The following is a 26061-nucleotide window of genomic DNA, read 5'->3' as shown; positions in this document are numbered from 1 at the left end:
CGAGTTCCTGCTCTGGCTCTGCAGCCTGAGCCACGTCCCAGTCACGTAACGGGGAGGCTCAGTGGGGCATCAGCATCACCCCATAGACTCACCGCTGCTGAGAAAGCCTAGGGACACGTCCTGGGCAGTAGAAACAGGGTAACTGGGGAGCCAGGCTGCAGTAGATACTGTGACAGTCCAAGCCAGGACATTGGTGCAGCCTGGGCTTTCGGTTGTCATTTCTGGACATCTAAGATTTTGCACAGATAAAATAAAAAGCTGAGAATTGTAGACCAAATCATGTAGCATAAACACGTAGCAATGAGGAGGTGAATAAAAATAACTGCAAATTGATTAATTTAAAATGCTATCATTTTACACTAAATCTTTTTAATGTTTTATTTTTAACGACTTGAGGAGACAGTGCTGCATCAAAGAATCTCAATGAACTATGCATGGCTGTTTCAAGAGGAAGCTGTTTTTTACATATTACATTAATGCTCATAGATACAGTCTAGTGCCTTTAATATACATAAAACAGCTGAGTAACTGGCTTTGAAGTAAGCAATCATTGATAACAAGATCTCAATTTCATTTCTGAAATGTAAGACTTGCTTTTTTTTTCTCAGTCATGTTAGAAAACACAATTCTTAACCCCTTATTGATTACTAAAGCTTTGTCTTTAACATTTACAGAGAAAATTGTGCCTTTTTTTTCAGAAATACTCAAGAGTGAAGAAGGCGATTGTCCTTTATAGACAAGAATTCTTTATTTCACATAAATCTTGCCTTGCTGAGTAGCTAACGTATTTACTCATTTTGACTGCTCCATTCCTGGGGAATTTGGGGAAGCATAAGATGAATGTTTTACTTTGCAAAGGACAGCTTCGTGAGCTATTGCTTGGCTTTTCTTTCCAAGACATGACAAAAGAGCAGAAAATAAGTTTTCTTGAGTAATACCTAAAGTCGGTAATTAGATAAAACACCTATTTTACCTAACTCAGAGGCAATTCTCTCAACCTATCTTTATCTGAAGTCTTAATTCTCTCCCGACTCCAACAATGGATTCAAAAAGGTATTTATTCCTATGTAAATTTCTCCAAAAATTGAACCTACTGCTTGTGTTCTGACTCTCTACCGCTATAGGGATAGCCCTAAAAGTGAGAGCTTCAGCCATTGAGATAGTGTAATGTGAATATAAATGTACCCAGTCTGTAGAAGTAACTTGGCTTGATCAGTCTGGGTTCACATGAAAGACAGAAAATAGTTGCTACTGTTCTGTTTCTCAAAAATGTGGAAGTTAAATGTTGAAAATAGCAAAAGGGCAATACTGCCTGAATCCAAACTGGGCTCTGTAAGAGCATTGCAGGACTTAATTTTGGCTAAAGCCTGATATTTCAAAATATTCTGTGTATATTTGATCTCTTCTGCTTTCAGAATGTCCTCAGGAAGACATGTCAGCAATATGCCATGGTGATGAAGAGAGCAGGGGAAATGGACTAGTTACCACCAGCCTGTCACATGCTGCCTGGATGGGTTTAGAGCTCGGTGCTGTGGCTCAGGATGCAAATTTGCTGTGCTTGGTGCCATGGCAAAAAACAGCTCAACCTCAATCATTTCAAAAAATGGCAATTTAGACATAGTTCTGTTTCCCCTCTGTTTTTATTTCAGTTGATGCACTGCCTGCTTACCTTACTGCTCAATGTCTCTTTACTGGTATTTGGAAACCATGAGTTTATGGAACATGACTCCTCATGACATATACGTATTTATTACTTACTGATTGCTATAAACAGTGCTATACATGTTGTTTAAAATAACATTTTTTTTCCAGACATCTTTCTTAGATTCTCATTAATTAGCCTACTTGAGTGGGTCTTTCCATTTCCGGAGTGCATATAGGTTATTTTAAACTAGAAAACACTGCTTCTTGTGCAGAAAAAGTCACATGTGGGTGCTTAGTTGTGTCTCAGCAGAAGAGAAAAAGGTATCTTCTTGTTACTTGTTCAGTGCAAATATTTTAAAATAATACTCAGGCATTTTAAAATAATACTCTCATCATTGAGACCTGTCAAATGCTTATGCTTAATGCCACAGCGTTAATTTTGGAAGACTCCTAGCAACTTCCCTGGAATTCTTAAAGCTTTAGTTTGATATCACTTCAGGCACTTAATATCTTATTCGAAGTTGTTTAAACAGTGATAGTAGTAGTAGACAGAAGATGCATTTGAAAATACAACTCTGGATTTAATTCAATGGGATTTGGTTTTGTCTCTAGCTCACTGCAGGAAACAGGCAGCACATGTAGGCAGAAAACTAAACTATGGGGTAGGCAGAGATGTGAAAGCAGTAAATTTAGTAGGATTTTCTCATGAAGGGGCTTCTGAACAAACTCGTTTTAGCACCTGCACAGAAAATGTGCTTTATTTCCCTGGGGACAAACCCACTGTGTAAAAAGCTGCACTTCTGCTTTTCAGTTTTGCTGTCATCTGTTCCACGTGGAAACACAAAATTTGCTCTTTCAGACAGCATAATTAGTTAATGCTTAAGCTGAGAGTGTTTGAGGCCAGCTTGCCCTGGAAGCAGCGCTCTGGGCTGGAGCCGGCAGTCAGGACCCTGGCTGCTGCAGCGCTGCTGCTCCGCGTGCAAGTCCTGCCTCTTCCAGCAGAACGCAGGGACAGGAACGCGGAGATTCCTGGCGGCCAACTTCATCCAGCTAGCACACGAAGCAGTGAAAGTGAAGACACGGGAGCACAGGCTTCTCTGGAGTCTGGCAGGGCAGTCTGGCTTCTAACTTTTCTCTGGGGCTTTACACCTTCATCCTGTATTGCCAGAGCCCGCTGGGTTCAATCCTGGAGAAATTTTGTCTCTCTGTGCTGCAGTCTGGCTGTGCTGCAACCCACCCTGGAGGGGACCCCAAAAGACCCAGCAGAAGGCTCAGCAGAATGTGTTATTTGGCCTCAGCCCCAAGAATAAGATCTGCAGAGGGACAGAGAAGGATGTAGGAGAAGAAAGTGTTTTCAGTCCTTCAGGTCTGTGGGGACTTACTCAAGCATCACTCAGAATTCAGACATACATATTTAACCCCCCTCTAAGCAGAGCTGTGTCTCTGCTGCTGGCGTATAAGCACACTGGAAAAGACTGCACAGTTTCAAAATTTCAAAATGGAAGGGATGTCCTAAAATTAGGTTATTTTTGTGTAGCGTCACTACTGTTCACACGTGGCAGCCAGAAAACCAACAGCAATTAAAGCCCTTCTCTCTTGCACTGGTCTGTAATATAGGAGGAAAATGGTTAGTCTATCTTTTCTCTAGAATGACTTGGTAATCTGAACTGCTTTGGTGACCATAATAATTCCTGAACATGCTTAGGAAGAGTAAAACTACTTTTGTCTGCAGTCTTTCTTGGTTTCAGATATTTCTGCCTTCTTCAGCCTGTGCTGTTCTGTTTCCTGGGTAAAGGGCATCGCCTGACACTGTGTTTTGGAAGGGGCAATAGCACGGCAAAGATGCCCCCAACATCCTTTCTCACCTAAAAGTAAAGTGATTTTGAAATATTGCCCTGAAAATACAATTTAGTGACCAGGAAGATGAGGGTATTTTGAGAGAAAAAGATCTCATCACAACTTCTCATTACAACTAAAAGTAGCAAACCAGTATGTGAAACAGTAAGAGACTAATAAATGAAAGTTCTATATTGATGTGGCTGGCATAAAATAAATACATGTAATAATCTCTTCTGTGGAGAAAAATATTTCAGACATAACTAGAGCCATGAAATTTGTCTGTTATCTCCGTCTGCAAACTTGTGAATGGTTGCAAACATTATGTTTACAGTTGCTAGCTTTAATTGCATTAAGACCACCAAACTGTAGCAAATGAACAGGAATGCCATATCATAACTTGAGTGTATTATTATTTTTTATGTATCCTATTCTGAAACATTCATGGTTGTCGTATAGCATTTAAAAGAGTTATTTCATAAGTCTGAGGCCATAAAAGCCCGTATCTTTATCCTCCCAGGGTTTAGTAGAAGAAAAATCTACATTTAATAGCAAAAACCCTGGGATTCAGAATAACTAGCTCAGCTTTTGGTCATCCCTTCAGATTTAAAATATAAAAGGTACCTAGGGAAAAGTGAAGGAAGTAAGAAAATTTGATAGAAGCCTACATTTATGGAGGAGAATATCTGTGAATTTTAATATTCACTGCATTGCAGTAGCACACACTAGTCTCATCCATAAACGATGATCCCTTTTTCATTATATATTGTTCTAGCAGAGGACAAGGAGACTTTCTGGAGAAAGTTACGATACAAAAAGTTTGGCGATTAAAGAAAATTTAATATACAGTAATATATAAAGAAAAAAACAGATTATATATATATATATTTCTCAATATCTGCAGCAGGGTCTTGGACATTAAAACCTTCTCTGTGTTGTAGAGATCTTATTGGGGTTTAGGAATATTACACGCACAAAGTTGTTCCATTTGCTGTTACCATAATATTTTTGAGTTTTAAGTTTTATGTTTATAAACAGACTCTTGACTGAACAGTAGATTCCTATGAATTTTGTACAGTTTGTAATTTGAAAGTGTTGAAAAGTTATATGTATTTTGTACAGATTTTGCCATAAAATGTTTGTGTTGATTAGCAAGTATTTTCTAAGGTTGAACATCTGAACGTCTGCCCAGAAAATGGGGCTTTCACAGAAACTACTTTTCCATCCTGTGGACTCGGCAAAATGCATAATAGATATAGATATATGCTAATATGCTGTATTTTCACATAGACTAGTTTGGGGCCATTTAGATCTTTAAACCCATTTACTCCTATTTTTCATTATTATTAATGAAGGATCTAATACTGTATCCACTTTGCTGATGGTAGAGAAGTATTGCTGGAAATGTGGGCCATGTGTAGACATGGAAGAGATGTACGTGCTGGGTAAATACCTAGTTATGAATCATTTGCTAGGTGTTCCGTGGTACCAGTAATCTAAAAGGAGTCTATCTGATGGTTCATGTTGACATTTCAGGCAATACAAATAATCCTGTCAACGTCTGCGATCTTGAACTGTAAGATCTATTCATTAAAGCAGTGGCCTGGATGTGCCTTGTACTTCCTTTCTTTTCTTCAGAATGTTATTGTTTGAAGGCAGAGGAATGAGAAGAGGAAGATAATACTCTGATAAAAGTAATTAACTCTGATGACTTTTACAAAACGCACAGTAAGGTGATGAAATGGTGCAGTGTTCTTCGTTTATTCACACTACTGCGAGATAGTGTCATAAAATAATAAAAGGCAGTGAAACTGGAGAGTAAGGAACTAAATAGGAGAAATGACAGAGCTGTGGTGGCAGGTGCTTTGGGAGACTGAAACATCAGAAATGTGAAGAGGAAACCGATACTCCATCGAGCTCCATCAAGGATATCGCCGGCAGCTACTTAAATATGGCAGTAGTGCAGGGTGGAGGAGAACAGAAAGTGAGAAAGCTAGTATAGAAACTGTAAAAAACGTAAAATTTTCCCCAGCTTTTGACTATTAGGAACAGCAGGAGGTTGTTGGAGCTTGAAGGATCAAGCATGTGTTGTGGAAACACAAAATAAAACATTTTAAAAAGCAGATTCAGGCAGTACAGCTCTTTTGTCATTTTAGAAGTCACCTCAGACCAAGACAGCTTTGGGCAGGGGTTGAGCTGCCTCCTTGTGCTGGCCTGGGGCCTTTCAGCCTTCTGGCTTTTAGGTGACCTGCGAGAGAGGGTCTGAACAGCTCTGAGCTGCCACGTGCGGCAGGGAGGCTCATGCTGCCGTCCAGAGGGCCAGATGTGGGCCGTGCTCTGGCCTTAAGACCAGACCTCTTCAAGAGTTTTCAGCATATCTGGATTTTTTACTTCTAAGATCCCTAAACAAACGTCAAGTTTTGAAAGTCGCCATGTTTGCAGCGTGCAGCGGAGCGTGGTGCCGCGGGATGGCAGCGAGCGAGCGGGCTCTGCTCTGTGGGACAGGGCGCTGGCGCTGCGGGCAGCGTCCTGTGTGGCTGCTCTCCTGCCCTTGCCTCTGCCTGTGCCCCCAGCACGTGCAGAGGGATCTAAACCCCTGGAAGCTGGAGCAAGCTCGCACAGGAGGTGCCTGTGAATCTTGATTTGACCACCATAAATACACACGTCAGTTCAAGCACTTGCAGACTCTCCATAGCGTCTCTCTGATGCTCTGAATCAGGTGTTGCAGGAGCCCTAATGCCGACCCCTGCGTAGGCTTTGGAGGGAGGCACTACCAAGCAGGTATTCATCTGCATGATCAGTGCAAGTTCTACCCTGGCCTGGGCCAGGCTTTCAAATCTATGTTTTTGGCTAATGCACCAATGCTGTGGGTTGGTACAGCCAGGCAGGCCGTTGGGTTCAGCTCCAGCCGCGGGGGCCTCCCCTGCGCCTGCGCTCGCGGGGCCACCTGCGCCAGGCCAGCTCGCCTCAAGCTGTTGCAAGCGACTCGCGGCGGCGGCGCCAACCGCCGGGCTGGCAGCTGCGGCGAGGCCTCTGCTGCAGCCCTGTCACTTCTCCTGCGTCTCATCTTCATGGGTTTTCCCTACTGCACCTGGCTGTGTGACCCCAGCTTTAAGGATTATTGGCATATCATGGCTTAGATAGTTCTTGCTCTTCCACATATATCTTATCTCTACTTTTTACTTATTTTCTTCCCCTTTCAGAGTTCAAAAAGAGATGAATGAAGAGATGAAGGAGTTTAATACTTTTTTATTGTCTTAGAAATACGAGTAGATGGCCTAACATGGCAGCCAAGGCAAATGAACTAGTGGAGGAAGCACTGCATGCTTGTATCAAAGCAGAAAAGGGTGATGTTTTTACTCCTTATCACAGAGCCTAGTCTAAAGTGAGATGAGTGAAATGCCTGTCCTGCAGAGAGCCGAAGTATGAGTTGATAACAAACAGTAAATTAAACAGTGTAATTCTCTCAAAAAAATTAGAGGACTCCACTTAGGAGATCTGGAGAAGAATGATCTGTTCTGTTTTCTGCACAGTGTATGCTTGAGCTGGGGCACATGTGGGATTCAGCTAAAGTGAGCTTATAAATTAATAGTTCTTCACACTTCATTGCTTGAATGAGCCAGAAGTTATTTTCTTCTGATTTTTGAGTCCCAGGTGCAGTGTGCTCTGACTAGCAAATGTGATTCTTTAAAAGGGAAGAGAGACCAGTGAATTGAAACTACAACAACCTGTTCTCTGTGGTCTGCCTACAGCCTTGTAATAGAGAAAAGCAAAGCAAATCAACTGGCAGGGTGGAGGAGGAAGATCCTGTCAAGATACATGATGAGAGTGAAGAACTGGTTTCTGAGTCAGGCAGCAGCTTCCATTCCTGATTCAGCCTCTGGCTCTGTGTGCAAATGTACACAGTTCAACTAAGCCCGGGTCTTAAAAAGCTGACCTCTATTTTTCCTTTGCTTTTCAGTACTTAATTTGAGTCACTCATGACTTTCTGTTGATATCTAGGCTGGTCTAGAGCGCTAAAGATAGATGTTTCTGTTTTCACTAAATTTAGTAAGATTAAGCTGGTTGTCATAGACCTGGACTTTCCCTATGGTTGAGCCATTGTATGATTTTTCCTCAGTGGCTGATCTACACTTATTCCTAAAGGAGTTTTAATATATATATAGTATAGCTTTGCGCTAGTCTGTCACACCTGTGATTTAGCTTTCTTAATGTCCCTAAAAATGAGAACATCATTTCCAAAATTAAAGAAAAATTGTACAATTATACTGTCAAAACCACTTGGAACAACAAAAACTCAAACTTCGCCAAAGTAGTTTCTACTTTAACCACTGCTTGAGTTCTGAAGCATGCTAACATTTGATTTGCTTCCATTGCTTTTTGGAAGGTATCGATATCCCAGAAAATATTTGGATAACAGGACTCAGAAAGTACAAGCTTGTGTATTCTCAACTTTTGGAAAAGCTGTATTGCAACTAATTGTACTTGTTTCTCAAAGGCTGAATCACTGTTTTATTTACAAACAGACTTTGCAAATCCCCTGTGACTCCCAATGATTCATGTAGATAGATACCTGTTTTCTGTCTGCTGTTTTAGCTATGTATTTATTTGGCAACAAAAAAAGGCTTGTAATCATAGTCATTTTGTGTCCACTTATAAAAATAGCTTTATGCAACTGCAGATGATGAAACTGTGTAGTAAGAAAGACCGCTGAAGTAGGGGCTTACTAGTTGTTGTGTTTACTTAAAAAGTTCTTCATTTAAAAGTTTGAAGGGATGCTCCAAGGAAACGTGGAAGGTAAGGCTGTTGCCTGATCACCCCTCTCTAAGAGTTTGTCTTAGTGGAGAGCTCTAACAGAGGCTGAGCTGGCAGGATGCGAGTCTGTCATTATCTAAAAGCTCTACAGCACAGGACTGAACATAAGGAGACAAACATTGCTCCTCAGCTGGACTCATTTCTACCAGGTTAGCACCATGCTAACAAGCTCGAATGGTGTCTATGCTGGGGTGGGGTTTTGTCCTGCCCAGAACACCATTTGGGTAATTCCACTTGGTTCACAAAGCATCGCTAAGAAAGAGAACAATTTTTCTGAGATATCTTCTGTTGGCTTGCAGTAATAGGAAAATACGGTGTACAGAAATAGCTCCTTCCATAGTAAAAAAAAAATCATAAAATACAAATTCACTATTCATCTGTGGAAAAGGATCACATGTATCTGACCTTAAATACTGGAGAATATATTTTTCCAAGATGGACTATCACAGATTTTTGGCAAATCTCAAAAAAAAAGTTTACGTTTTGCTGACGAGGATTTGATTTTATTCTATGCTACGATAAACACCCAGTTACGAGTTCACAGAATTGGAATGTGTCTCTGTCTGTGTGTCAGTGTGTTCTCCTGGCCAGATACTTTTCTTGACATTAACTGGGGAGCTTTGATAAGAAAGTTGCCTGGACTATGATCCAGGTTCAAATCATGCTGTCCACAATAACGCCATGAGGCTCTTATGCTAAGGTCTTACTCTTTACTTTCTTTCAGTGCTAAGTTTTGGCAAGACACTTCCAAAATCATTGTGTCAGGGATACAATACGTGCCTAAGTTGTGAGTGGGTCTTTCCTCCTCAAGTAACTCATATGATGCAAAAATCTCAGTTGCTAACGGCAGGGTGTGAAGAAAACTGCTATAAAGACAGTGTCTGTTGCCCCCTTTCTGCTGCAGGAGGACTATAATTTCTCTGCTGCTGTTAGAGGAGGCAAGATGGTCTCACTTTGACAAGCAGATATTCCCTAGATTTTCTAGTGAACTTGGGAATATCCCAAATTAATTCTAATCAGCAGGTAATGATTGCCTGTGTAAATATTTAATGTCTGAGTAGATTTTTTTCACAGGTGGTATATTTTGCCTTCTTATGCTAAAAATGATTAAATAATAAATAGGAATGTGTTTTAAAGTAAAATTAATACATAAGTATTTTTTATTTGGAGTGCATATTGCTGCCAAAAAAACTGCCCCATTATACGTTTCTGTGCCGCTAGGGTGGTTGAGTACTGGAAACCTCTTTTGGTCTCTGTAAGGTATCATTTCTATTACTTGGGAAGTTGCTGTATCGAGTGAGTTCTTCTAAACTTGCTGTGCTGGCCTTTTTCAAGTTTTGGAATAATTTGAAATTTTAAAGTGGCATTTCAGCTATACCAAGACCTAAGAAAAGCAAGGAGAGAAATCAGCAAATTTTGACTTATAAAACTATCTTCCTGAGTCAGCGCTGGTGTTTAGTGGTAACAGGATAATTTTAAATCCGTTATGGAATATCCTAATGAGAGGGGCAAACCTTTCTTGCTTGCTAAATATTTGGACAGCAGACATAGGCTACTCTTATTTTTTCATCTTGAAACCTTTGCTGGGGTAAAATGGCACAAGATGTTGGTGCTGCTGCACCTCACTAGAGACAGCAAAAGCTCTAGCCCAGCCGTCTTGCCTGCTTGCTAAGGAACCAGTCCTCACACAAACCACACTGCTTTTCATAGTTCTAGTCCCGTGATATTAAACTCTTTGGTTACAGAAAATAGTGCACAGACATTAAGCAGAGAAGCCAGGAATTAAAATAACTCATAGTGAAACTGAAAATGTTCACGTTGCATACCCTACATTTATTAACTAAGAGCATCTCTAATAGTAGCTCCACAAAGCTCCCTCACCAAAACAGGATTAGAAAACTCTCAACATGTAAAATCTCAAAGACATTACAGTCTGGCAGCCTATTATTTTATTTCCTGACTTTTCTTTGGTTTGATTCTCCAGTTGAACTATTGCTTTAATGTTTATGCACTTAATTTTGTGCTCTATTTAAATGTAACAGGACATGGCGTGTCATGCTTGCAAATAACTGGAACAATGACTCCATCTAGAAACCTGCAGAATGAGCTAAAAACGCACGAAAGGCTCTGTATAAATCTCAGTCAGGACTAGGGTTCTGCCAGTGGCCACCTCTCTGCCCTTGGAACTGGTGTCATTCTGGTGGCCTCCATGTCCGTAGCGGCTGCTGGCAGCAGTGCCATGGGCTGTCGCTTGGCCAACAACCACCACGATACTCTGCTCCTCCTCAATGCACCTCCCATGTCCCTGTGGCCTCAAAGCTCCCGAGTGGGACCTTGGAAAGCAACTTTGTGGCTTTAGTCTACAGTGCTTTAGATAAATTACAGGCTTTAATCTAAGTTTTACAGCTTTCTGTACTATTTGGAAAAAGAACTTCATATCTTCTCTGATGGTGGAGAAATACTAATATTTCCATTCTGCAGATGAAAGGGAAGAAAGGAAGAATGGCATGCTACATTAATTTGCCCAAGTTTACTTGTGAAGCCTGCAGCAGAGCAAGCTCTTTAGCAGATCAATGTATCAATCAACCTTCACTCCATAATATTTTGCCTTAAGAACTCTCCCCTGGCCAGCTACATAGGCGGTTCCAGTCCTTAGCACCTGATATATTAGCCTGGAATAAGGGTGGCATTTAAATTTTGATAGCTGTACAAATGCTGAAGAGTGAATTTTCCACTCTCTTTTTTAAGATTACCTTCCTTAATGAAGGAATAAAACAAAAAGGTGGACGGAGGGAGAAAAATGAAAAATAAGTTAATGTACAATGTGTCTAGCTCTAGCAGTCTGAATTATGCGAGGGCATGCATTTCAAGTGGAACATCTCAGCATTACAAAGACACTTTTCTCATACGAATGGCTCTTACAATTCAGAATTTATTCATACGTCTCTGGAAAAGCAAGCTCTATTGCTTGAAAAATTTCAACCTAGAGTTATCTTACTAAAAAATTGTGAACGAGTAACAAATAAATGTGAGAACTAACCTAGAAATCAATCTTAACTACACAACATTTACTTCATTTATGAATAGCATTTTTTTCCTGCGTATAGTATAAATTCTTGGCAATATGAATGTGGTATTTTTCACAGCAACAAGAAGTGGTAGATGTTTATTTCAAGACAAGGGATTAAAACACTGCCTACACCATAATTAAACAAAACTTGTAATTATGCATTTCTGTCACAATTCACCTATTATCTAGCATCTTCCATAAGTGCATGCCACCATAGACAAATGATAGATGCAAGACCTGACACTTGGTATCTTATCTGTGGGTGTAAATTTCTTCTTTACCTGATAATCTGTCAGAACATGTTTCTGACATCACACATGTAATAAAAAGAACATATTTGGTAGTGAAAGATTCCAGTTTTGATTTTGTCCCTAAAGCACACGGGCTGAGAGGTAAATTTATTGCAAGTTTGGTTTGTGAGGCATTTCTAATTGTATTAGCTATAAAGAAGGCCTTTTAATTTCATGGTCCCTGGGAAAGTGAAACTTGAGTAAGCTGAAAGTATTGTGAAATAATTTCTGTATAAACATCTGATACCAAAGTCTTGAACTACTTATGCGGAGGAGATTGAGCTGTAATTGTATCTCTTTCTCGAGATGTGCTTCCAAATTATGAGCGCATATCATTCAGTTATAGCTTATGTGTCAGGTTTGCTGCATATAGTTATAAATTCCAGTCTTATTTGCACAGCTTAGTACAATATTAAATTAAGATACGAAGCGAGCATGTCTGGAAAGCACCTACGTTCTAGTATTTGAAACAGCTGTGGTATGAGGCTGATTTTGATATCTGCCTCCTGAGTGCTTCTGAATTTTGTGTGGATATCAGGGAAGAGTGTTTCAATCGAGTCTGTGGTGCAGAGTGAAAAAGAGAAGTGTCCACAGAGCAGGTGAGCCTATTTGTTGCAGGGGTCAAGGGGCATACCCGTACTTGTGTCTGTGGGATCTTCCAGGAGAAGGTAGGGCAACCGCACGTTTTAGTTCACAGAGTATTATAGCCTTCTACACTGTCTAATCCTACATCCTACTGACTAATACTACATTTTCTCCTGGCAAGTTCCCTGTCTGTTGTAGAAGTCTCTTCATGCATCTCCTTAGAAGTTGGTTACCCTGAGGCACCTCCCTCAAAAGCTCTTTGCCTTTCCTATTCTGGTTCTTACTCATGAAAGACAACATGTTCCACCTCACCATCCTTGTCTGGCAGATGCCATATTCCTTTTTATCTGTTCTTAGTGCTCTGATCTAGCATGGACAACTTGCTGCACATACAGGCTGGAACAGGCCTCATCATTTGGCCTAGGTGGATCAGTGTAGAACTCCAGTTAAACCATGCAAACCGTTTTGGGGGATTTGGGGAAATTTTTGCAATAGCAAGCAGTAAAATATAATAGAAACAGACCTTAGAGAGAAACGGTTGGTACTGGGGAGCTGGCATACACAACATGCATTTTAGGAGTTTATTTCTTTGGACTGATTCTAGTCTGTCCTTTTGTTTCTACTTGACAGCAAAATTCCTATTACAAAATTACAGAGTTCGTATTACAGAATTCCTATTAGAAAAAGTCTTTTGCTAGTCCAAACTACCATGGAAGAGTTCAAGGACTAAATGTGCACATCAGTAGAAGCCTAACTCTCGATCTCAAATCAGTAGACTTCTATTGGACCTAACTGTGTGTACTAGGTCAGATTCATATATATCATAGAAAGAAAGGTCACATCCCTGCTTAACTTCATATTCATGCTTTCTATAATTCCTGTCAAAATGAGGTCCCATTAGACTTAATTACTTTGCAGGAAACTCCTTTGGCATTTGACTTATTCATCTAGTTAATTATTAAAATGAATTTAGGAGAATATTAACTTGCACTTGGATCAAATTATTATCAATAGGAATATGATTTTGATGTGTAAAATGACCCTCAAGTTCCTTCAACTTTTTATGAATTGAGTGGGATTTGAAAAAAAAAAAGTGGTAAATAGATTTCATATTTTCCCAGTTAGGAAAAAAATGTCTTACATGGAATAATAAAAGCTGTTGGGTGAAGGAGAGAAATTCATCTCATACTAAACTGAATTCTTCCTGATTTTATTGCCTCACAGAATTGCCTTCAGGATGATTGGTAACTTAGACTTTTTAACTTTTAAAACTTTATCACTGAAGTTTTGAGTCAGGTAATAGAGAAGATATTCTGAATTGGCAGCAGAGACTTCAGTGGTTTGGGGTTAGACCCTGGTCTTTCTTAACTGCACAGGGTCTGAAGGTGAAGGGGTGAGGAGTTTGAGTTTTGGCTGTGGTCTGTAACATTTGGCAATCTGTGATGCCCTTTCTATTATATACTTGTCACTTCACTGCACTGATTTTTACCTCTCAAAAGCCTCAACATCCAGTGTTTTTACAATGACATTTGCATTCAGATACTCAACATAGCACATTGATAATCTGATCGCTTAAATTGGCCCCTACACAGCAGATGAACCAATTCTGAAAATGTGGTCCCATACACTGTCCAGCAGAATAGCTTTTGAATTCCATAAAAAGGAGACTGTGCTTTTCCACGTGTCAAGGTTGTCCCTGACTGTTCCTAGAGAGCCTGTTATGCTGGAGCTGCTACCAAAGAGAGTTGCTTGTCTCCCGGCCCCGAGCACGGTCCTTGTAAATCTGCCAGGGTCTCTGCCCTGGGAAAGCCCCATCCCGAACAATCAATGTCCTTAGTGCAAACAGGCTACAAATCCCATTCTTCCTTGTTTTTTTTTAATCAGAGGAACTGGCAGCATACAACAGAGCATTACTCATTTCGTGGGGATGCAAAAAAGAAAGAGACACTTACGGCTGGTGCATTATTTTGAAACGGTTCAGCTCGTACTCTGACATATTCTGGAAAGAGAGAAAACAGATTGTGTTATTTTATACTAAGATCACTTAAATTGAGACCAATTCATCAAGTAAATTACACACGATATTTTTAACGGTGAACTAAGCAAAGACCTAAAACTGGGTTTTATTTTTGTAGCCCCATGATGTCTCATCTTGGTTAATGCTTAACTTGTTACTACTGGTGTTTTGCAATGTTTCTGGAAGGCAGGGAGCACACACAGCTTTCTTAAACTGGAATTTAACCTGGCATGTGACATATTAAATTACACTGGTTAATGAATTGTTCCAAAAGTGACAAGCAAGTCACTCGACATGGTCTCTTTCCAGCTCACAACAGAATTTCTTCATTTTTCTTTTTTACCAAAATCGTCAGATCAGTGTCGCAGTGGTTGAGTGGAAGGTTAGTTTAACAGTGGTTAGGGGACTAACAATATTGAGTCACAGCTTGGTCTATTACTGTGCTAGGCTTTTGTATAATTCTTAAAGCTATGAAAAAACAGGAATAAAGAAAGTAAATAGGGAATTTTTAGTGTGTTGCCTTGGCACGTACAGTGCTGCGCAAAGACACATTATTGTGCCAAGAAGCAAGCTAACTCTGCCACTGAAAACAATTTAGCCAAATCGTCTAAAAATCTGAGTAGCTCAATGTATCTTTCATCTCCATGTGCTGAATTAGTCCTTGCAGTACACTAAAGCAGCAGAAATAACACTTCTTGTGTTCACACTAGTGTTGTATCTGTCAGCCAAACTTCTGAAGTCAGTCTGTTAAACTAATCTTATTACAGTTGGATTTGTCGTTGTTTGCCATGGGATTTTCTTTCAGTGCAAAATTTCCAGGAAAATTTCTGCAGATCAGAGACCAAGGGTGTGTACACAGAATAAGGATGTATCTATATAGGTCATTGCATGTCCAGAAACCTAAATGCCTACTTTGTCACCACAGATTGCAACAGGAACAGGTTAGGCTGAAAGCACATCCATGTAACAGACTCAGTTCTCACATCCTTTCTAGTTTTCTGTCAGGAAAAAGGAATTATTCTTCCCATTTCCTGAGACTTCCTAGGTACAGCTAAGAAATGGATGTGAAAACTCTGAAACTGCATTTTCCTCTGATTTAAGCCAAAACAAGTTAGTTGTAGTATGGTCACCTTTAGTTCAGTTTTGTCTGTTTTTCTCAATAATACCCCATGCATCAGTCCCTTTCCAAACTATTTTGCCTTTTCTCTCACCCTCTCACCAATGCAAGGGTGAGTTTGTCTCAGGCATGCAAAATGAGACGCTAACAACAAGGGTCGGAGATGAGCAGGTCAAGGGTGAATATCTAATATCTCAGAGAAAACATTTCCTCAGCCTGTATTTAAATTCAAGTGAATCTTTGCATGTATTTAAATTCTTCGATATTTTTGTTGTGAAAATATGTGGTTTCCAACACTAGAGAACCTCCTGTCATTATCCTGTAACAAAAAGCAGCTGCATATCTACATGCCATGTGTATGATAGTTAGCAGCTCATCTGGCAGACCTAGGAATCACCAACTGCCTGAGGAACTTTAAGAACTACATTGAACTATCTGATTGATATACAGCTTTCTGGGCTTGTTCAGACTTGCTCAGCGTCTGGGCTTGTTCAGTGTCACCAGGTTTCCACTGCAATAAGCATTAGAACCATTTCCACCTCTACTAAATAAGAGGAAGCAGTTATGCCTTTTATTGAAAGGACTTGATTCTTATTCACTCCCACTTCTTTGCAAACTAGAATCTGTAAACATTTACTTGTTTATATTAAGATTGCAAAGCTGAAATTGCTCAGTAATAGCAGTAAAATAACTTATGTAATTGTCACTGCCATTCCACTGGCAGTCCCTGGCATGCATTTCCTGAGCAGTCTCTTCCGCAGGGATCCCTTCAGCATAGGCATGTGCTATGTCAGATTAGAGACCTTTTTTTTTTTAATGGCAGTTACCTTAGGAATGTTCTAGATCCAGAACTTTATCTTGCTTCCTTTTTTTAGAGATAGTATTTAATAGTAGGATTAAACTGAGTCTTCCTAAAATTTGAGGAGATTAGCATGATTTGGTCCAGTTGAAACTCATATTTTCTTATTTAGTTTGTTCATTTTTTTTGCAAAAAATGTACTGTTGTCTGCAACTAAGAACTGCTGCTGCTTTTAAGCAACAAAATTCTGGTGTTAGCAAAGAGTACAATTATATAATGCAAACTCAACATTTATGAAATTACATGGTACCTTCTGGGAGAAGATGAGTAGTTCTCCAAGTTTTCATTATCCACAGTTTCTGTTGTTGCTTATGATATACACGATTAGTGATTCCTACTAGCAAGTGGCAGGCATGTATTACAAATGAACATATATGATAAAGAAGTTAAAGTAGTTTCTTTCCTGGAAGGATCTGAGTTGTACAACATAATAGTATGTTCTACATAATGAGTAACTAAAGGGAGAGATTGGAGTCTCTTTTTGCATTTAAAGTTTCGCGTTAGAGTGCAATTCAGTCTGCATATCACAGTCCCTTCAGACCACCTGTGGATTTCCTGTCATTTACTGGCCACTTCATACTCCTGACATCGACTTTCTTAGTAGCTGCTGTAGCTGAAGTAACCAAAACTCCTTGCAGATGGAGGCAGCCGGTGTCTTTAGCAGACAGCATCTTAGCTCAGGAGAAAGGCTGCAGTGCTGCAGGTATTTGAGGCGTGTTCGCTCCCATGCTTGCAGAGACACATCTTGGAGCTGAGCCTATCCAGCTTATCAGCACAGAAGCTGAGCAATGGGAAGCTTTACACCAAAAGCAGAGAGCAGCAAAACTGCTGGCCCATGCAGAGCTGCAGAGCCAGGAGCCCTAAGCAGGGTGGGTGCGTGTGGCTCCGGAAAGGCTGAGATCAGCTCCTGCTGCGGGCCCATGGCCACGAGCGCGTGCAGCAGCGGGGCCCACGGCCTCTGCAGGCCGCGTCGCGCTGGGAGCACCGGCGGGTGGGAATAGTCAGCGCGGGAATAGTTTGCTGGGTCCTGGTTTGAGGAAACCTGGCAGGAAAGTAAGGAGGATGCAGCTCTTAGCCGTGATAAAATGCTGTAACACGGTGTGCAGCATATGGGAGATTTACCTTCCCCAGGCTTGACACATACTCCCTCTGCTTGTTGGAAACGGGAATACACTTAATTTGTGAGGAAGGCTTCAAAGTGCTAAATCTAGCCAGAAGTCCCGGGACGCAGCAAGTTTTGGCCTTCACATTTATTCCAGAGCTTTTGCCATGGTTCCTAGTTGAGACTGTGCTAAGGGATATTTTTAATATAGTCATTGCCTCAAAAAAGTTGTCCTTTAAGAAGGCTTTTGGTACAGATGATTGTAATTTTTTTTTTGTCTTACAGTCTTAAAATAATATGAAGTTACATTCTGCAGCAATACTAGTTCTGTATGTGAATTAGTTTGGAGAGGTTTGCTGTGAAATATGCTTGTAATTTTTTTTCTTCTATATAATTCATATATATCATGTATGTGAGTATATTATAGTGTAACGAATTTCTTTCCTCCTTATTTTTTTTCATTTTTCTAGGGAGATAAAGCCCCATATTGGTTTGACGTAAAGCAATTTGTTCTTGTTTTGGCAAAATAAATGCAAAATATTTTATAAAGGTTCCATAATCAGCATGATGAACTTGTTTATGTTAAGACCACGATGAAATTTGCTTTATATTGATAAAAAGACCTGCAATTATTCAGAACCAGGAGGAATGTATTTGTTGAATACCTATATTTTTCTTTTCTGACAGATAAAAGAGTGTAAATTGAACTGATTTATATTCAGGCAACCACTGTGAGTAAAAATCTGAAAATCATAAAATTACAAGAAATCATGTTAATGATCTCCCCTACCGGCTGGCAGCGTGGGTTGTCTATAGTTAGTCTAAGGAGATTTTGCAATTCTTAGTAAAACTCTCTTTATATAAAAATATCTTTACCGAATACAAATAAGATCTGAGTGCTCTCCTCTAGGAATACAATCTGAACTATGCCGTTTTGCCAGTGATATCTGGCAAAAAACTGTCAGGGTATCTTATACTGAATAAATCATGGAAGATAGTGTAAAGTGGAAATTCCTTAGATCTTTCTCATTAACTAATGGAAAACTGGTGCAACACAGGAAAGACAGCAAAAGAGAAGGGGGGAGGAAAAAAAGTGTTATCCTTAAAAATAAAGCTTAGTCCAGCAAGCATGACAAGAACATAAGAATTATGTTCACATTGCGAACATAAGTAGAATTACTATTTTTGGAGTATTTATCCATTTTAAAGTGTATAAAACTGACATCTAGTGGTAGCAAGAGCATTTTGTGTGCAACATTGCTTTATAGCAATACGAGTTTGTGTAGCAGATTAACCAGCTGTAACTGGCACAGGAAATTGCAATCTCAATTAGCCTAATTCTAATTGTGTCTCTTTGTGCTACTGAGCCTTTCAAATTAAATCTGCCTCCTTTAGTAATATAGGACTTATGTGAAGCAAGTTGGTGGTGTCTGTTCATTTTCACATATGCAGAGAGTCATATCCCTTAAGCTTTGCTACCCTAATGGACAGGTTTTTTTTAGAGAGGAAAAGGCTGGAAGAGATGCTAAGACTAAAATATTCCCACCCAAAAGAGTGAGATAAGAACTGAAGAATATCAGCAGTGAAGCCAGGGGAGATTGCTGTGCAGCTACCAATTTTAGAGCTGTTAAGAACAACCAGGAAAATGGAGGCTTCGAAGCTGTGATGTGTTTCTCAAGTGTGACATTACCCAAGTGTGTAAGATGCTCTGAACTGGGAAGCAGGACTCAGGTCTCATATGAATTCAGGCATGATGTCTGGGGTCTGAATCAGCAAAGCATTCGGGCTTGTGCTTAAATCATTCCCACTGAAGACAGACAGTAGGAAATGTGCACTTGCAAAAGGCTATGTTTAAGTGTTGTGCTGAGACGTGGTTGATATTGTCTCAGTCTACATTTTTCATGTATATTATTACTGTAATAGCATTTTCCTTTTATATTTTCTTCTTATATTTTATCTAGCTTACCATTTAGATTTTACTGTGTCTAAAAAAACAACTTTTGCACTCCAAAATGCCCACCCCAAGAGGCGTGATTCTGCTTGGTCTCTGGCCTGAAGGGAATCCCATTATGCCACTGCTGTCATTCTGGTACTTTGAAAATGTGGTAAATCAGGTTCATTAAAGACAAATGTCGGTATTCCACATACGAATCTAAAGTCACAGTTATAGAAGTTCTATAAGAAACAGCTACTGTTATTTCAGAAGCAACAGTCGTGTTTGTGTCAGAGCTGCCATGTAAGGAGGAGATCACATGTTAGCGGTTCTGCCAGCCAGGACTGGGCAACGCACCCTTGTCTGTTCCAGAGCTGTAATCCTGTGCCAGTGTTGAACAGTCCTACCACAATTCTGACCTTTCAAAACCGGCTGTGGAAGTGGTTGCAATGGTGTGAGGCTGATTGCTATGAGCTGAGTCACCCAGGCTCTGTCCCGTGACTGGTCCCCCTTCAACACAGTGGGAATAAGGATAGGTCATGTTAGCAGTGTCACAGCTCTATCATGTACATGAAATATTGTAGATTACATGCGAGTCATCTCTGTGTTTGGCTTATATAAGAATTTGCATAGTACAAGGGAAGTTGCACCGGTAGCTATGATCAGAGCAAGGGAAGATATTCAGGAAAGGCTTGGTGTGAATAGGACGGTTGAGGGTGGGCATCCTCCGCTCCCTGTGGACCTGTCAGTCATCAGGAACTGCTGCTCATATTTTGTCCTCAAGCATGATCTAAACAAAACTTTTTATCTAATACTGTGTTACTGTCTAAGGACTGTCCTTAAAGCATGACAAGAGTATGAGGGCAAGATTTCTCTTTTGCTGGGTAGAGCAGTACAGTGTTTTAGATGTTTAGGATAAAAATAACTGTTTTTGATGACAGAGGTCTGTTCAGAAATAGCATTGCTGAACTTTTTTAAAAAATATTTTAAGTGAAATTCAAGCTTATTCTGAACAATTTGATTAGGTTAAACATGCAATTGATGTATTGTTTTGCTGAACTCAAGACTGACAAGTTTCTTCAAGAAATTTTTTTTTTCTGCAGTAGTACCTCTATGAAACCTGTGGTTTATCTTATTTTGGGAACTTCCTTCTGCATTGCTACTTAAACTGCACACCCTTGAAGCTGGCCCTTTTTTGCTTTAGAGAGAGCTCTAATGAAAGTTTAAACTAGTTTATCCTTTGTTCCTCCCTAGGTGCAGGACCCTGCAATAGCCTTTGTTGAACATCATAAGTTTCCTCTCCACCCACGTCTCCAGCCTGTTGAGGTCCCTCTGAATGGCAGCACAGCCCTCTGAGGCTCTTGTGGGCCTGCAGGCCATTCCTCCCGGGAGTTTGTTGAGGAGGCGCTCTGTCCACCCATGTCACTGATTGATAAGTTGAATAAGACTGGACCCAGTACTGACCATGGGGGACACCACGAGCTACAGGTCTTCAACTAGACTTTGTGTCACCGAGCACAGCCCTCTGAGCTCTGCCTTTCTGCCAGTTCTCAATCCACCTCGCTGTCTTGCCCTTCTTATGCTTGCCCATGAGGATGTTATGGGAAACAATGTCAAATCCTTCCTGAGGCCAAGGTAGATAACATTCACTGCTCTCCCCTCATCTCCCCACCCACTCATCCCACCATAGCAGGATAACAGATTGGTTAAGCTTGATTTCCCCTTGATGAACCCATGCTGGAAAGTTCATGCAGTTTTTTCCTAGAACAGAGGTGCCCTCATTCGTCCCATGCTGCCCTGTCAGAGAGATAGGAGAGAGATTCCAAGGTTCTCTCAAGATGTGACCCTGCCTGACAGCGTGATGTTCTGTGGATTGAGCTCTGTATTTGCATGTCCTGATTGTAAGGACACTTACTGGAACACAGAAAATAAAACCACTTCCCATGTGTTTATGGTAACACGCTGCTTGCTATATGCTTAAACAAATTGAAATGAGTGTTTGAAAAAGGAAATAAGTCACCGCATATAGAAATAGCAACTATGACCAATAGGAATGCAGACTCAGCACCAAAAAAAAAAAAAAAAAAAAGAGCAGAGCCTGCTGCTGATGCAGTCTGCAGGATTAAGAAGTCCTGTTTTTTAAGAAAGGACTTGAGAAGAGCCAGCTGAAATTATTCAATTCTTCTAGCAAAGCCATTTATCTCTTAAAACATTGCATCAATTAAATTAAAAAGTCAAACTATTCGTTTTGATATAATAAGGTAAAAGGCCAAAATGAAGCATGTCAGTACTATCAAACATTTTATTTTTTCTTCTGTGGGAAATTTTCAGCAATTCATTCTGATTCAGGACAAAGGGAAATATTGAAATGCCAGGATTTTCCAAAGAAAAGAAGTTCCATTTTGGGACAACTCTAAGAATTAAAGACTTGGAAAAATATTTCTAGCCAGTAGTCAAAATGCCTGTGACCTGACATCTCCAAGAAGCAGGACACACTGCAGCAACACAGAATTTATAGTATTAGCTTTTTTTTTTTTTTCTCCTCCCAGTCTTATCCTTCAGCAGGGCCACATCTGAAGCCAGCTGCAGCCTCCAGCCACCTAAGTCTCGTTCCAGGGACTTCACTCAGATTTACCTGAGCCAAGCAGTGCTCTCTTCTTTGAGTCTAGTTTGCAAAAACAATATGCAGTGGAGTTGTCAAAACAAGGCTTTCCCTTGGCCACGTGGTATGGGCAGCTCCTTTTCCTTGTTAAACTCTCTATTTTTGCTCTTTTGTATTTCCATAAGTTAGCAAGCCTCTTTGCCATGGCTAAATGTACCTTTCTAAGGACCATCTGACCTCTGCGAGAGTCTCTTGCCTATAATCTTGCCCAATTAGATTGATTTTGATTACCTCAACTCTACGCTTGAGCTTGATAACACAGCTAGTGTTAAACTCTTTAGTTATTTATTCCCTGACCCAGCTGGACTCATGAATGGCAGACCAAGAGGAAGCTTTATGAGGCAGTGAGACTGGGCTAGCAGCTTGGAAGGACCCCCTCTACCTTTTTTCTCCTTGCTTCTAGGCTGAAGGTAAGGCTCCTATCCTTAACTAATTCCAGGACTCCCTGACTGGTTTGTGAACTGACCCAGCTGCAACTTATTAGGACTTACTGGTTTTCTGATGGCTCAATGAGTTGCAGTTGCTTGACCTGAGTTCAGGTGGGCACTAAGAGTGCTCTGGTTATAAAACGAGTGGGGGAAAGAAAAGAAAGAAGATGGGTGGTGGAGTTAGTGCTGCTGGCTGTGGTTCTTTGTGATATCCTGGTTTCTACATGGTCTCATTCTGTGATTGTGTTTTTTGCTATTGTTTTAACCCCCGCTAAAGCGCTATGTTCTCTGGGCAGTGTACTTCCTCTATCTCCTTCATGCTGCTCCTGGCAATTATGAGGCAAACTGGATTTGGGAAGCTGAAAACAACCCTGGAAAAGAATGTAGCTCCTCTATCATCAGGTGAGTCTTAGATGGGATAAGGCAGGAGGTGAGTGGGAGCCCTGGGCAAAAAGGGTGGGGAGGTGTTGACCCTGTGAATGTGCACTTCAGCTAGTATTTGTTCTCCTCAGTGGAGAAACCACATTAAGGTGGTTGTGGTGTTGGTTTTTGACAATTTGAATATTGACTTAGTTGGGAGAGTATCATCCTGGAGGAAGCCAGCAGAGTCATGTCTTGGTAGAAGATGTTGTGTTTATATATTATATATATGTAAATTATCTCTATTTTTGGGGCATTAGTATTTTTCATCTTTCTCTCATGAGGGAGGCTGAAAACGGCAACAGGAAATAGCATGTCAGGAATCAATTTGGGTCAGTGATAGGTGAGACTGGTGGGGCCCCTTGTTACTTGGGGGGAAGTTAAGCTGTAATCCTACATAGTTGTGGCTCTCCAGGACAAATAACTGAATGTGGATCCTCCATAGGTGTCCCAAGGCTCCTTGGGTTAAGCTTAGAGAACTGTAGAAAATGGGGAACGGCGGGTTCCTCTCATGTAGCTGGTTGTTGGTGGCCAAGGGCCTGGGAACTGTGTGGAAATACTCCCTGCTGACACTGCTCCAAAACAGCTGCCTTCCGCCTTCCTACATCTGGGCAATAATAATTATGACAAAAAAAAAATGCTGGGAAATTACTTGACTTGAAAAAAAAATGCACAGAAAGTGTGTGAGAACTGTCTCAACTCAATGACCACTTGTGCTGAAATGATTCCTTTGAGAGCTAGAGTTTCTGGGCTATATAAGCCTATTCCCAGTGGGTTCCGTGGTGATTTTTACAGCATTAGATGCTGTTTGCAAAGGGACATCGAATTGTTCTTTTCTCTTTTTTGAAGAAACCTGTGTTATTTGTGAACAGGGTAGTAACAGAGGTTTCTTATATAAGTATATATGAATTTCTCTTAGAAAAACTGTTTTGAGCAATCTAAAAACTTATCCTATCATTTGTGTTCTATAGCCTAGCTGGCCACAGTTAGCAAGTGTGCTTTGTGCCATGAAAGAAATAGTAGTTTATATATTTAAATACCTGAAGTTATGTGCGTTTCAAAGTAGGTGGTTTAACAAATTGCTGACAGACAAAATTAAACCCCAGACTTCCAGTCTTGTGTCCTGACAGTGCATGCAACATAAGTTTAAATTTCAGTCAGGTAGCCTCTGACCTTTTAGCAGCAGTGCATCTTTAATTCTGTTATCCAGCTCATGCAGAGTTTGAGGTTTGGTGTGGGAAGGGGAGAAGAAACTTTTGAGCTTTGAAAGATCAGAAGTTTGGAATGCTAAAAGACAGACCAGCTGAAATGCATGGCAAAGAGCAAGAGAAATGTCCTCTCACATTGCAGTAATTTTTTGAAGGTTCATGTGACAAGGAGCTCATTCTGGGTATAGAATATGCATGCTTGAAATCAGTTCAAATATTCTATTTGGATGGTATGTAAAGGCCTGTGATCTCTACACTAGAACAAGAGACTGTTTGCAGGTCCATTTTAGTCTCCAGCCTCAGTTGTCCCTTGGGAGCAATTCCTTTGGGCTGGGGGGAGAGGGGCGGAGAGTAATTCCTTGTTGGCTTTTCCTTTATTGCCTGCCAGCTTCTGACTAATAATGAAATTTAATTTACAGTGAATATCTTTGTTTTTTGGTTATGTGACATTATAAATCCTTCAGTCAAGAGTTTAAAGCAACTTTAGGAAAGAGTAGTTTGACTCTTGCTATGGCTCAATTAATCAAATGTTGACAAACTTTGTGTCTTTGCCAACAAGCTTTCTTGAAGCAATTATTCCAGGTATAGAACCCTGCTACTTGGAACTATTTCTGGTACAATTAAAATAGAAGTCCAAACAAACAATCTAGGAGAGTATGTGTGTTTTCTAGTGGCACAACTCCTTAGATGAGTAAGTAAAGCTATCTTGCTGAGAATTTAAGATGGCCATAGATTGGTATTTAGATTTTTATTTCTTTTTTTTTTTTTTGAGTATTGGGAGTGAGAGGTGGGACTTCAAGTTTTATCTTCATATGTGCAGACTTGGGTAAAAAAAAAATCTATTTCCAGATTTCTCCTTTTAAATTACTTAATTTGTTTGTACCTCCTACATAAAGCTAAATAAAACTATTATGTTTCTTTTCCAGAAAAACAAAGCAAAAAGTTCAAAATTAAAAAAAAAAAATCCCTCTAGTACACTAAAACTCTAATTCCCTGGCTGTGTAACAGCTGTGCATTAAGATGAGATGCTACCTAGAGTAATTAAACATGTAATTTTTTCCTTTTTTTTCCTGTGCCATCTGCCAGATAAAAGATCATGGTGTTTTTTTGTTTGTGAAATGATCATTTCTTCTCCTTCTTACATATGAAGGAGAGTTAATATCCAACACATGCCTATGAGTGCTCACATATGTGGATGTTGGCCACATGGACTGTACGGCCATGTTTACAGGGAGTATCTGTGGACTTCAATTTAATTGAACATCACAAAAGTGGCTCTATTTGGCTCTAAAAGTAATTTCCATTTTTTGACTATGGCTTACCTCAAACTGAAACTCAACAAAGGCAAAACTTTCTGGAAATTCTTGTCTTCGGAGACATGCTTCATACTGCTGTTGTGGAAATGCAGCTACTGTCTGTAAACATCAGATTTTACCTGTTTTATCCGGGCTGCCCAAATGAGTATTTCTTTTATCTGGGAGAATGCAGTGTTTTGTGTTATGGGGAATACTGGAGGTTTGTAAGAGTTTTCCTATAATGACCTAATTTTTGAGGTTCTCAGTTTCTTATGCTCCTGAATTTATTCATGAGCACAGTCACAAAAATCCTTCAAGACCCAACAGAAAATGTAGCACTACACTGTAAAGTTCAAGAATATTTAATTGGACAGGGAAAAGGGGAGAAAAAATGAGAACACCATAAATAATGCATGACAAATGTGTAGGAAAATATATGGGAAGTTTGGTAGAGCACTTCTTGGTTAAGAATTGCCTTGTCAAGGCTGAGCACAACGCAAGGTTTTGCATGCAATACCCTTTTGCCTGCAGACTTTGTAATGTGCCTTTTTTCTTATTGCCTTCTTAAAATTCAGTGCTCTGTTTGCACAGATACACTGCAGCTCCCACATGCCAGCTGCACTAAAACTATTGCAGGGAGTAAGATCTTTTTTTATATATATTTTGCCTTTGGAAGAACAATCAAGAGTCTCCATTCATCGAGGAGATGCAGCCATGCATAGACTGTTCTGCTGCTTATTCTGCAGGAGCTGAGCAGTCTGTATAGCCACAGTTCATTTG

At 40.2% G+C, this 26061-nt stretch overlaps 1 protein-coding gene across 1 annotated transcript in view; it reads right to left on the bottom strand.

The window, feature by feature from the left end:
• The window catches only part of BLNK (B cell linker), an 80709-nt gene that overhangs the window by 41321 nt on the left and 13327 nt on the right, over nt 1-26061 (bottom strand). Inside the window, exon 3 of the mRNA XM_088528723.1 lies at nt 14193-14239. Within this exon, the coding sequence (XP_088384849.1) occupies nt 14193-14239 (47 nt within the window). The remainder of the gene's footprint in view (nt 1-14192; nt 14240-26061) is intronic.

The sequence above is a fragment of the Tinamus guttatus genome, unplaced genomic scaffold, assembly GCF_059628265.1.
Source record: "Tinamus guttatus ecotype Peru unplaced genomic scaffold, ASM5962826v1 Tinamus_guttatus_pri_ptg000314l, whole genome shotgun sequence".
In the NCBI taxonomy this organism is placed as follows: Eukaryota; Metazoa; Chordata; class Aves; order Tinamiformes; family Tinamidae; genus Tinamus; species Tinamus guttatus.
Note: the sequence above shows the minus strand (reverse complement) of the source record. Positions and strands in the feature narration are given on the sequence as shown.